Below are 13,726 nucleotides of genomic sequence, written 5' to 3'. Positions count from 1 at the left end.
CCCTTGACTCCCTCCTCCCCTGACTCCCCCTTATCAATCCCATATCCTTACTCAGCTGATGGTTGAGTTATCCCTGCGGGTAGAGATTCAGGAGGAGGTCAGAAGGCCCCCTTCGGTTAGTCCCTCTCAAGTAAATGAGCCCAAGGTAAATTTACCCGATCATTTTTCTGGTGACCATAGACAGTTTTTTAACTTTCGGGAAAGTTGTAAACTTTACTTTAAGCTCCGTCCTGTTTCCTCCGGCTCAGAGATCCAGAGAGTTGGCGTAGTGATTTCCTTGCTCCAGGAGGATCCCCAGACCTGGGCTTTTGGTCTCGGGGCAGATAGTCCAGAGCTTAGAACTGTGGATGCATTTTTTTGAGCACTAGGGGTTTTACAGTATATGACGACCCAGATAAGGCGGCTTCTGCTGAGGCCCATCTCAGGGCACTTAAACAAGGTCGTCGCATGGCATGCTCTGAATTTCGCAGATATGTGAATGATACTGCCTGGAATGATCCGGCACAGCAGAGTCAATTCCGTCTTGGCCTCGCAGACCAGATCAAGGATTCTCTGGTGCAGTATCCGGCGCTGGCTTCTTTGGATGATTTAATGCAGCTGGCGATTCGTATTGATAGGCGTATCCGGGAGAGGCGCTCTGAGCGTGAGCTGCCATCCGTACCTTGTCTTGGTACGGTCGGAGACATTCTGGTAGAGGGGGATGAACCCATGCAAATTGGGGCAACTCGCCTTTCAAACCAGGAGAGCTCTCAGGGTCTCTGCTTGTAATGCAGGGGCAAAGGTCATCTTGTAGGTGCTTGTCCAGAGCATCCGGGAAAACGCCAAGGCCTAGAGGAATCCTCTCGGGCCATTCTTGTTTTTCTCCCAAAAATGATTTATTGATTGTTGTCTTTCTGAGTTTGGGGGTACAACGCTGGGAGTCCCAGGCCTTTGTGGATAGTGGGGCAGCAGGGAATTTTATTGATTCACAATTTGTTAAAGATCATGTTATACCCTTGGTTCCCCTTCCTTCACTATTGTCTGTCTTTGGTCTGGATGGCAGCCTTTTGTCTAATGGCACAGTGTCCCATCACACTGTACCCCTTAACTTAGACATTGGCTGTTCACATTCTGAGCAGTTAACATTTTATGTGGTTCAGAGTCCATCAGCTCCCATAGTTTTGGGGTTACCTTGGCTACGTAAACATAACCCCAGTTTAGATTGGCGGACAGGAGAGATTTTACAGTGGGGTGGTGAATGGTTTTCCTCTTGTCTTCATCTTCCTGTAAATGCCGCTAAGGTGGGTAGTCCGGACCTCATCCTTCCACCTCAATACTCCTCTTTTTCTGATGTATTCTCGAAAAAAGAGGCTGAAGTTCTGCCGCCTCATCGCCCTTACGACTGGGCTGTCACACTCATTCCTGGGGCCAAATTACCTAAGGGGCGTCTCTACTCTCTTTCCCTGCCTGAGTCGAAGGCTATGGAGGAGTATATTCAAGAGAATTTGAAGAAAGGTTTTATCAGACCATCTAAGTCGCCTGTGGGGGCCGGCTTCTTTTTTGTGGGTAAAAAAGATGGATCTTTGTGGCCCTGTATCGATTTACCGTCAGTTGAACCTCATTACCATAAAGAATTCCTATCCTTTGCCTCTGATTTCTGTTCTATTTGATCAGCTTCGCTCAGCCATCGTGTTTTCCAAGATTGATCTTCGCGGAGCTTATAATCTTATTAGGATCAGGGAGGGCGATGAATGGAAGACCGCCTTCAATACCCACACCGGACATTATCAGTATCTTGTATTGCCTTTCGGGCTAGCCAATGCTACCGGCCGTTTTCCAGGATCTCATTAACGATGTCCTCCGGGACTTTCTTGATATTTTTGTTGTGGCATATTTGGACGACATCTTAATCTTTTCTTCCTCACTGGAACAACACAGGGAGCATGTAAGGGCGGTTCTGAAAAAACTCCGGGAGAATAATTTGTATGCCAAGCTGGAAAAGTGTGAATTTGAGGTCCGGCAGATTTCTTTCTTAGGATACATTATTTCTCCTGAGGGCTTCCAAATGGATCCCGTCAAGGTCCAGGCCATTGTCAGTTGGGTTCAGCCCACAAACCCGAGATATTCAGAGATTTCTGGGCTTCGCTAATTATTATCGTAGGTTTATTCCATCTTTTTTGTCCATTGTTGCTCCTATAGTGGCTCTCACTAAGAAGGGAGCAGATCCTTCTTTTTGGTTCATAGAGGACAAAAGGTCCTTTGAAAAGTTGAAACAAGCATTTTTGTCCGCTAGGGTCCTTAGGCATCCCAATCCAGATTTACCCTTTATTCTGGAGGTAGATGCCTCAGAGGTTGGTTTCGGGGCCGTACTCTCTCAGGTGGATCCTAAGGATGGTCGTCTCCATCCATGTGCCTTTTACTCTCTGAAGTTTTCTCCTGCTGAGGGCAATTATGATGTTGGTAACCGAGAACTCCTTGACATCAAGTGTGCCCTGGAGGAGTGGAGACACTGGTTAGAGGGCGCTAGGTTTCAGGTAACCATTTTCACAGATCACAAGAATCTTTCTTATATACAATCTGCCAAAAGACTCAAAGCCCGGCAAGCGAGGTGGGCTTTATTTTTTGCACAATTCAATTTCATCATTACCTTCAGGCTGGGTTCTAAAAAGGCCGAGGCATTATCCAGAAGTTTTGCTGCGGTTCAGGAGATTAGTAAGTCTAACATTTTTGTTAGACTTACCCAAGTTCTCTTGGATAATGTCTGGAGATCAGTAAGTCTAACATTTTTGTTAGACTTACCCAAGTTCTCTTGGATAATGTCTTGCTGGCACAATCCGATACACCCAGGGACATTCCCTCGGGCAGATTGTTTATTCCTCTCAAACTTCGAGAGAAGACTTCCATTCTTCCAAGTCAGCTGGTCATCCTGGGATTTCCAAGACTCCGGAGTTGTTGTCTCGGTCAGTATGGTGGCCGTCGATGAGTTCGGATGTGGAGAGGTTTGTGCGTTCCTGTGAGGTCTGCACCAGAAACAAGTCCCTCCACACTGCTCGTCGGTCTCCTACAGTCATTTGAAATTCCTGCGAGACCTTGGACTCATATCTCAATGGATTTTATCATTGATTTACCCCGGTCTGAGGGTCATGATACCATCTGGGTGGTGGTTGACCGCTTTAGCAAAATGGCACACTTTATTCCTTTGATCGGTCGTCCTTCCGCCCGGAGATTGGTGGATCTGTTTGTAATCCATATTTTTTGTCTTCATGGCCTTCCGTTAGATATTGTTTCTGATAGGGGTGTCCTATTTGTTGCTAAGGTATGGAGGTCTATTTGTACAGTTCTGGGTATCAACCTCAGCCCGTCGTCCGGTTACCACCCACAGTCCAACGGACAGACGGAGAGGGTTAATCATACATTAGAACAATTTTTACCTTGTTATATTTCCAAGTGCCAGAACAACTGGGTCTCTAATTTGCCATTTGTTTTCCTATAGCAATGCGTGGCATGCGTCGACTAAGACGTCTCCTTTTTTTGTAACTTTGGATTCCATCCCAGATTTAATACCTTTGAGTCTTCACCCCCTGGGGGAGTTAGTTCTAATTGGGTTTCAAGAAGAGGAGTCTGGAGGAATGTCCGCAAAACTTTGCAGTCGGCAAGTTCAGCGGCAAAGAGATTTTTTGATCGGTATAGGCGGCCGTGCTCCTTTAAGACAGGGGATTGGGTTTGGCTTTCAACTAAGAATATTAGACTGCGGCAATATTCTCAGAAGTTGGGTCCCCGTTTTATTTGGCCATTCAGGAACCTTATGCAGATCAATTCTATGGCATTCAGAGTTCAGCTTCCCAGTACATAGAAGATCCATAATACCTTTCATTGCTCTCTTAAGCCGGCATCCCATTCTAGAGCATGGAGACCTGTGCCAGTCCTGGTCCATGGGCACAAGGAGTCCACTGGAAGGGTTATGGTCCGGAGAAGAGGTCTTGGGTTCCGGATAACAAGCTTCATGATCCGTCTTTAAAGAAAGTATTTTTAAGGAGTTTTCGGATAAATCCAGGCTTGGGGGTACTGTTAGGCGCGGACTGTGCGCCTCCTGGCTTCTCCCCGAGTCCTGGCGGGGGTGGACACGCCGGGGACTCGGGTGCCCCGCCATGTGCTGCTCGCTGTCGTGCATCCCCGGCTCTCCCGGACTCCGGTGGTATCAGTTGCGCGGGAGGCATGGGAGGGGAAGCGGGTTGGTGGCCAACTTCTTCCGGCTGCAGACACCCAGAGGCGTCGGGGACGTTGCATAGCAAGGCATCGCTAGGCAATGTCCCAAGCCTCGTTTCTGGTTTCCCCGACGGTGGCTGATGCCACACGCTGCTGGGCGGCGTTTTTTCATATAAGGCCGGCGTCTGCTGGGCACAGACGCCTGTTATAGTTCTGTTGGAGGTTTTCCTGCTGTAGAGTATTCCCGGTTCCTGGACCTTGTGTCAGCCAGTGTCTTAGCCGTTCCTGGTTTCCTTTGCCTGTCAGCTGTGTCCCTGTACTTCTTCTGTGCTCCTTGTCATCCATCCAGATAAGTCAGGGATCTCCCTGCAGTGTTTATATTTCTTTATTCATATATTGGAGTCACCCTTAAGCATTGTTGCTATTATATATATATTAGACGGTATTACAATAAAATACAAGTTTAATAACTACACATAAAAAAAACATTAATCTAAAAGAGTGCTACAGTGTACATATAATATGCTGACTGAGATCTTGGTCAGACCTAAAGGAAAGGAATACATTCAAGTTCCCACTGGGTATTATATATTACCAATCCACGCTTTGTTGCAGTAGGTGCTGGGTATGTAGAGCCTTGGAGGATTTTAGGAGAATGATGTGCAATCTTGCGTTCTTTAGAAGCAATATCTCCCTTATATCCACATAGATGTCTTTTTAGACGAATGCCAGGAAATTTTGGGTATTTATACCAATGGAACTCTGCAGGCTGGTTTAGGAACAGATGCCATGTCCCAAAAGAGAATGTCCAGTCGGAGTTCACAGCTCTGGGTGACAATCAAGCAATAGATGGTAGTGCCAGTTGGGGTTAATTCCAAATGGTGGCTCACGGCTCTAGGTGACAATCAAGCAATGGATGGTAGTGCCAGTTGGGGGTAATTCCAAGTGGTAGCTCACAACTCCAGGTGACAATCAAGCAGTGGATGATAGTGCCAGTTGGGGGTAATTCCAAGTTGTAGCTCAACGCGTTTCCACGGATGTACTCCGGCTTCCTCAGGAGCAAAAAGTGTAGTTAGGTTTAGTTAGGTTATCCTTTTGTACCTAGTCCGTCTCTGTGAACTCGTTGTCTCACCACAAGACCTGACTGCAACGGAGTCTGGGCGGACCTAAGTCGCCCTTACAGCAGGGGCGGTTAAAGGTGAAGCCTAGCACCGCACAGGTTCAACGACGCTAGACTGGGGCAATAGAGCTAGAGGGCAGGTTGGGTTCCTATACCTCAGACCCAGACACCAGGCACGGTTCCACTTCCACGAGGCCTTACAAACATACAAACACATCTTACCTTTATAGTATAATACACCACAGTGAAGACATCCACCTCGAGCACTGTGTTAGGCAGGGACGTCATCGTACTGCTCCATTTTCAACCCAGAAACGATCAGTCGTGTGCCCACCCATCACCAAGGAAACACGGTAAACAAATCAAAAGCAGTGAATATGACCAATATAAAACTGATCGATAACTATAAGGAAACTAAGGTAACAAATGATTATAATCATCACATCATTGCAGAAAAAATAGTGCAAATAATATTAATAATGATACTATTAATACAAAACCTAATCTAGAAACTAAAGCAACAAATTGAGGCTGCTTTCTTACCATTTTGATTGTCTGTAAATAACCAGTTTGTTTTACCGTTATAAAGCGCAATGGAATTTGCTGCGCTATATAAAAACCTGTTAATAAATAATAATATGCATGTGCAAGTGTATGTATTATTTATATGCATGTATGAAGGTGTGTGTGCAATGGCTACTCTACATTTTTAACCAACTACTGCTTTCATGTTGCAGAGAGTACACCAAATCTAAAAGTGTTATTTGGAACCCCTGAATTTGTGGCCCCTGAGGTGATTAACTATGAGCCCATCGGGTATGCTACTGACATGTGGAGCATTGGAGTCATCTGCTACATCCTGTAAGTTACGAAAGAGTAAATGTAGTGATTAGCTCAGACAAATTCTACCTGTGCCGCAATTCACAGCAAGTGTGCAACACCTGGGGGACAGGGATTCAGACCCCTTTTCCACCAACATGCTAAATCCAATCTGGATAATTGAACATTTTTTAACCAATGTCAACGCCGCATGAAACCTCATTCAGACTGTGTACAATCACACTTGAGGCTGTATCCATTACCCTCTGCTTGTGCTTGGAGATGACAGACTCTTTATAGGCTTTTATACTACACAGGTACTTGGGTCTGACCCTGGCAGCTGCCAGAGTAGAATTCACTGCAAACACTTCCTGCCACCTGGAAATATCCCGGGTTATTGCGGCAGTCGAAAATGGGTATAACTGCCAACATCTCCTGCCTGCTAAAGTGCTGCTGTTTTCCAGAGTTTACTTTCACATTCCAAGAAAGAAATAGTTTCCACTACATCTGTCACAATGGTTTATCGCTCATTATTCCTTTAAATGGATATTAGAACAGCAGAGGGTGATAGTCATGTGAGAAGCAGTAATCATGTTCCTGTGTGCTTTCAGATTATTCTGGAGACGGTCAAATCTGAGCATTTACATTGTACAGCTCAGAGATTTTCTATAGGATAAATTGATGCATTATGTTCTTTTATATAAAAGCCAAAGCAGAGCTTTGCATTCCTTACATGATTTCATCAAGATGTTACTCCTATCTGCTCCATAGTGATGGATGCTACTGTTTCGTATGGATACATTTTTTTTTGGAGCAATCTGTTTTTAATAAAAACCATCAGTGTAAGCAATTTCAGAAAGAAAGGTACACACAAGCCACTATATCAACAGTGTCCACAAAAGAATACACCGGTAAATGACACTTATACAGTATATCTGTTCCTGGGTCCCATATCTCTTTATGCAGCCAACCTCTTGTTTGCTGCATCTTTTGAAGGTGATCTTAACTTTCGCTCAGAAGGCCATTCTTAAGAATTGGACTTCTAGTCTTCCTCCTTCAGTTTCAGAAGTGAAAAAATAGTTAATAGAAATCCTTTATTTTAAAAGTCCTAGCATATCCCAAATCTCTGAGAAAGGCATTGAAAAAGTTTATGCCAAGTTGGTGTATTAATTGTTATTGAGGGGGTTATTCTGGTTGGTGCCGGAGGACCGTGTTCGCACGGTCCGGAGTTTTTTTTTTCAACTGCGCATGAGTACCATTCGCTATGCGCATGTGCGGCGATAGCACACCTCGCGCGAACGGACCTTCCCGAACAAAAAAATCCTGTCTGCTATCGCACGGTCACAGTGGGAGTGATGTGGGCGTCTTTATGGGAGAGGCCAGAAAAGTGGGCAAAACTGGGCATATACCTGGGCGTACACGGGGGTGTACACTCAAACTGCTCGGCGAGCGCACTGTGCATTTTTGGGTAAAAACAGTAGGATGCCAATGAGTGCTCAATACCACTGTTAGAGTTTCCGCCTGAGTGTGGATGCCGTGGTCTGCTAATTAATGCCAATTACAATTAAATGATATACACCTGACTGCAATATTAAGCAATGCTGCAGCCTATTAAGGGAAATGCCTCATTTCAGTACCTTCAAGCCAGACACAGCCATGAAATACTTTGGAAGGTTCTCTTTCTACACTTCTCAACATTTAAAGGTTGGGTACTTATATGTTAGCCTGGCGCCCGGCTACGCTACGCTGACAACGTAGCTTTGGCTACGTTGTCAGCGTAGCCTATGCCAGGTGGCCGGCTAAGCAGCGGGCGGGCGGTAAGGCAGCTGGCGAGAGGCCGGCGGCCGGCCACCAGCGTGCAGGCGGGTGGTGAGGCAGCGGGTGGGAGGGCGGCAGCCGGCTAAGGGGAGGGTGGGAGGTGAGGCGGCGGAGACGCGGGAGGGTGGCCGGGCGGCGGTGACGGGATGCGGCCGCTGGGGGAGCATCACATGTTTTCCCGGCTCCCCCACCAGCACTAGCCAGCCACCTTTGCCATCGATTGTCCCCCAGCCACCTTTGCCATTGATGGTTGCCATCAATGACAAAAGTGCAACTGACCATTGATGGTGTATAAGTATGCAATAGGTGATCATCGATGTTTTTACACATCGATGGTCATCCAGGGATGGCCATCGTTACCTTTGCCATAGATGGTTACCATCAATGGCAAAGGTGCACCTGACCATCGATGGTGTATAAGTGCAATGGATGACCATCAATGTTGTTACACATCGATGGCCATCGATGGCAAAAGTGCAACTGACCGTCGATGGTGTATAAGTATGCAATGGATGACCATCAATGTTTTTACACATCGATGGTCATCCAGGGATTTTTTGTAAACATCGATGGTTGATGGCCATCCCTAAGTGCTAGGACTGTCATGGCAGGCCCACAGAGAGCATATCCCCACTATCCATGTCATACCCCCACTATCCATGTGGGCGTGAAGTTAATACATCCACGAGGGGATACGCATCCGCTCGCCACGCTTTATAAAATTTGTATGTAGTATTAATTCAATTACATATGTCTCAATATGTACATTTATTTATTTTGTATACATCTACACCCTTAATGCAAGTGTGTTTTCCATATTTTGAAAACAGGATCCACAAATCATAGGAGTCGACATGTGTCAACTGTTTCACTGCAACACAAACATACAAGTCACATTACTTATTTTCACACATCTATCACGTCTGTCACGGACCCACCGGTTGCCTGCTGCGATATGTCAATCTGAGCAGCTCCGGCCGTGACTGCTGTTTGTTTTGGTCACTCGGGTCCCCTCTGAGATACACACTGCCACAAGCCTGATTTTAGCACTTTGAAATAGGCAAACAGTTCTGCTGGGAGTAGAATTCTCCTGATGCAGGTGCTGGATCCAAACAGAGACCGTGGGTGCCAATTGCTGGGATAATTCATGTCACTGATGCTGCACCTTTTAATCCTCATTTTTTATTGCTTTATTATATGTGAGAATTTTTTAATAAATTGTACAACCTTTTTTCACCATACACCTTACGATTAATTACCTAGTATAAAATAAACTACTTATACTTACCGCAAATGGAACAGTTCTTGTGGTGAAAGACGACAGAAGAAGAACCTGTAAAAGAAGAAGGGTAGTGAAATATTATAAAATAATTCCTAAGATATTACATGTACACAAATAAGTATATATGAGGAGAAACAACAAACTTGCCTTTTCCTCACCGCTTTCACATCTCTCTCCACTGGTGCCATCTTATTGAGTTCTACTGTGATTTTGTCCCAAATCTTCACACTTAACTCTATCCATTCCCGTGCTCGGGGGACCAAAATCTGTAATTCTCGCTCCTGAAATGCAAGGTTTTTGGTTTTGCTGGGATCCTGGCTAGCACGCTTCCTAGATGATGCAGGCCATTTCCTGGTGCCACCAGTCACCTCACCATGCTGGGTCTCAGATTTTTAAGCAATGGCACATCTTGTTCTGCCTGGTTGCTTTGCCCTGCTTGAGTGTCACGACTTGGGGCAGGGTCTGCCTGAGAGCTTGTTCCTTGGTCTGCCTGGTCACTTTGGCTGTTTCTCGCTCTGCTCCTCCTCCTCCGCTCCGCTTCCCTGCTCAAGATAGCCTCAGTCATGGACTCAAGTTTAGCACGAAGTAGGGCATCTTCTGCGGCAGAATCATCAGACTCAGACCCAGACATGTTTGTAGCACCTTTACTATGCTGCTGGTGAGCTATATATAGGCCAAAATCTGCCCCTGTTGATTTAAAAAATATTACACATGTTAATTCTCGCAAACTTCCTGCCAAAATCACGGCATAGTTATGGCGTAGTTACGGCATAAGTAATGCAAATTCCCAATCATCCTTTATGATCCGCTATGCCAGTGTAAGCATTGTGGCTGCCTGCATTACTGTGACAGAATAAAATTGGACACGGCAAGGTACAATTTACACACAAAATAATACGCCAATTGAACGCACAATGCATGTGTAAACATGTGTACACACATGTCGATCATACAGTCTAGCTAACATTACAACGCAAACACTGTTAATACAGAATGGATTAATAAAGGTTATACCAAAAAGGGTTTTCAGCCAATCAGAGAACAGCATAAGTTGTGTGGACAATTTTTCGCTTACTGTATATACAGTACCTGTAATTCTTTCCCTACATGGAGTTTTCAGCCAATCAGTGAACAGCATAACATATATGCACCTGCAATTATGTGCGTCACCATTGCCAATATGACTTCTAATAGAGCTGCACCCTTTACTTCCCTGGAGCTGCTGGTCCAGATAATGGACCAGCGACTGGGGCCCATGGGCCCTTATGTCTCCAACAGAGACAAGTGCCGGGCCTATAACGCTGCCCGGAGCAGAATCTTCGCACGGATGGGCGTTCATAGGACCATCGGCCAATTGGAGCGCCGGTGGTCCGACCTGCGTAGGAGGCAGCCGGAGTTCCTCAACAGTATTTGCCGGTACATTAGCCGCTGTAAGTATTATTTTTATTATATGTAAGCGATTGTTAACAAAGTTTACAGATATGTTTGTATATATGGGCCTATATGAGTGTATATGGGTATTGTGTATATATGGGTATTGTATACATTTGGGTGTTGCATTTCTAATACTTACCCACTCCCATGCCCCCACCACCTCCTCTACCCCATCCCACCCACTCCCCTGCCCCCACCCACTCACCAACCCAACCCCATTTCCAAACCCCATACAACTCCCCACCCCCAACCCCTACCAATCCCCACAACCTTACACCAAACTCCCATCCCTTCATCATTCCTCCTTTCCCACCAATCCCCAAGCACAGTTCTGTCATCGAGCAGTGAGCAGGATGGGACTGGCAGCCGTAAGTAAACAATGTGGCTAATGTTTACATACACATTTCTACATATAAACAATCACAACACCCACATATGTGCTGCACACATCAGAATTAGTTGCAAAAAAACATTGCAGTGCCACCCTGAGCTGTGGCCTTTCCTCCTCCAGGAACAATGGTAGCCTTGGTGTATTTTTTGAGTGTGGCCATGCCTCACCCCTTCAGTAATTGACATAACAGTACATACAAGGACATATTTGAGAGTAGTGGTGGGAAAGTCATGTGGGCCCAGCTGTTGTGTAACGACACTTCCCAGCATGATGTGCAGCATACAATTATATATGGCTTGTTAATACTGTGTCAGGACATGCTGAGGCATGCTTTTCTAAAACAGATGTAGGCCCATGATTTGTACAGCAATGTCCTACCATTTGAGTAGTTAAGCATCAACAATGTAATTACCGTTAAACTGCACAGGTTAATTCTGAGGTTTGAGGTGATTCTCCCAGCAGAAACCTCCCAATTGTGATGCAGCATACATTCATCCAAGGAGGAGGAACTTACTTGTTTGATGTTATGTCATATGTAGCAGGCCCATCTTTAATGTTGATTAAAAATTTGTTTACCCTTCACAGTTAACACACAACTTCTTCTTTTAAAATACAACAATCATTTGTGTATATTAGAACATAATTGTAATCCATTTTTTCCCTTCACCACAGACAATCAACAGCACCAGGATGAGTTGGCCCACACATTGGTGCAAATGCAGCTAACCCTCCTGTACCTGACCATCCTTTTTGTGCAGCTGGAGGGCCTTCTTTAATTTCTTATTGTTTTGTTAAAAATAGAAGTTTTTGTACATTTAGAAGTTGTCTGGTTTTTTTTTCAAAATATTTTAGAGTGTTTGTAAGGGCAGGTACATATAAAGATGTGTAATGTCACTTATATATGTAATTTAATGTGAAGGGTAACAAATGAATGTTGTCTGAATGTGTGGGTTGTATGTTTAAATAACACATAGTGTAAATGCATGATTGTTTGTTGTTGTTAGATTAAAACATCACACATAACATTAGGGTAGGTAGACATGTTAAAAAGTATGAACAAACTAATTATAATTTAGTACAGACACACAAACACCAACATGACTTCATTGAAAAGTTAAACCAATGAGTAAAGTGTCACATTAGAATAAAATAAATAATGAGGGTCAATTGAGGTCATAGAAGACAATTGAGGTCATAGAAAACAATTATTAAATAACACTTAGTGTGGGGGCGTGGCCTGGACGCCATACCGAGCGGACGTGCTCCAACAGGGCTCCGACTACACGGGGCAATTCAACTGCCCAGTACTCAATTCTTTGCCCCAAAGGACTTGCAGTTGTGCTGCCCGGACCCCCTCGCCAGAGTGAGTGACCGTGGGAGCCCGGGAGAGCCTCCAGCTCTCCTGCGGGTTGCGGCCTGGCCGCCCATAGAAGCCGGGGGCCTCGATTCCTGAGACAGACGCCGGAAAGGGAGCGCTCACGTGGCTCCGGAGGTGACAGACGGCCGGAAAACAGTGGCCGCTGTCTCCTGGACACCCCTCCGGCAGCCACCGTGAAGGAGCCAGAGAGCGCTGAGTGGAGACAGCGCACCCACCCCCCACGAGGCAGACGTCGCGACCGCCATAACGGACACAGCTCCAGCCACTGCCGCACGCCGGGTCAGGCGAGGGGAGGACGCCAGCCGCACGGAGACACCCAGTGCGCACAGCACTGACCAGGTGACCCTCTAAGTTGCACGGGCATCAACCCGCCACACACCCAGCCCAGAGGCCGCACTTCCATCCTCCCCCACATACCTTCTGTCTACCTGAGCCCCCCCCATGCTCCCCCCGGCCTGGAGGGTTCCAAATATTCCCTGAGAGGGCGGCCAATACCTCCACTACTGGGGACCCCTGAGGCTAGATAAGAGGGGTGGCAGCAATTTGACATTCCTTTCCCTGGCTGCTGCAGATCCCGCACTACAGGATATTGGACATTGTCAGGCCATAAGCAAGATAATTAGTCAGCCTGCCATCTAAATCGGACCTGGGGTCAGGAACAGCGTTGATAACAACTGACCCTTACATTGGGGCTAGCCGCAGTAGTTGCTGCACAACAAAGACACCAGCTAATAAGCCTGCCATCAAAGGAATAATCCCTTTCCATACACAGGGCTCAGATAACGTATCTGCTATTTTACTCAATCTGGGACAAACACAGTCCAAAGGCTCCATCTTGTGGCCAAACTGTAAAATTGCAGTCTCACTCATCCCATAAGCTCTCAAGACAGTTTTGCATATTCCGCCTGATAGAGGTCACAGGTCTCGGTATCCTGCCTCGCTGTATACATTCATGAAAACAGAACAGCCAGGGCCAGTGGTGGACGGGTGACCCAGACGCCAAAGAACTCTTCAAGCACAGAGACTCTAAGGGTGCACTGAGTGATTGTTTTGCCAAGGGCAGATTCCCCTGACTAATAAACCTTGCTCTACAGAGCGGCCCTGAGAAACGTATACAGGGCACGTATAATTGCCCACTTCGCCGTCCCTGATCTCCAACTGTGTTAATGAGATTATAACTAACTGACGCACAGTCCACCCGCTCAATATGGGGTGGTGTTGACACTGCCTCCCACACCCTTTCGGCTAACGCCTGAGACAACTATGACAAGCTGCTAATTCACTGAGGACGCCCATCCC

General features: G+C 46.1%; 1 protein-coding gene across 3 annotated transcripts in view; it reads left to right on the top strand.

Moving 5' to 3' along the window:
• MYLK (myosin light chain kinase) overlaps positions 1-13,726 on the top strand; it is a 383,637-nt gene that overhangs the window by 329,174 nt on the left and 40,737 nt on the right. For all 3 annotated transcript variants that reach the window (XM_083153527.1, XM_083153528.1, XM_083153529.1), the window contains exon 11: positions 6,043-6,166. In XM_083153527.1, the coding sequence (XP_083009653.1) occupies positions 6,043-6,166 (124 nt within the window). The remainder of the gene's footprint in view (positions 1-6,042; positions 6,167-13,726) is intronic.

Source organism: Crinia signifera, chromosome 7 (genome assembly GCF_055691185.1).
Source record: "Crinia signifera chromosome 7, ASM5569118v1, whole genome shotgun sequence".
NCBI lineage: Eukaryota > Metazoa > Chordata > Amphibia > Anura > Myobatrachidae > Crinia > Crinia signifera.
This window is presented reverse-complemented; position numbering and strand designations above follow the sequence as displayed.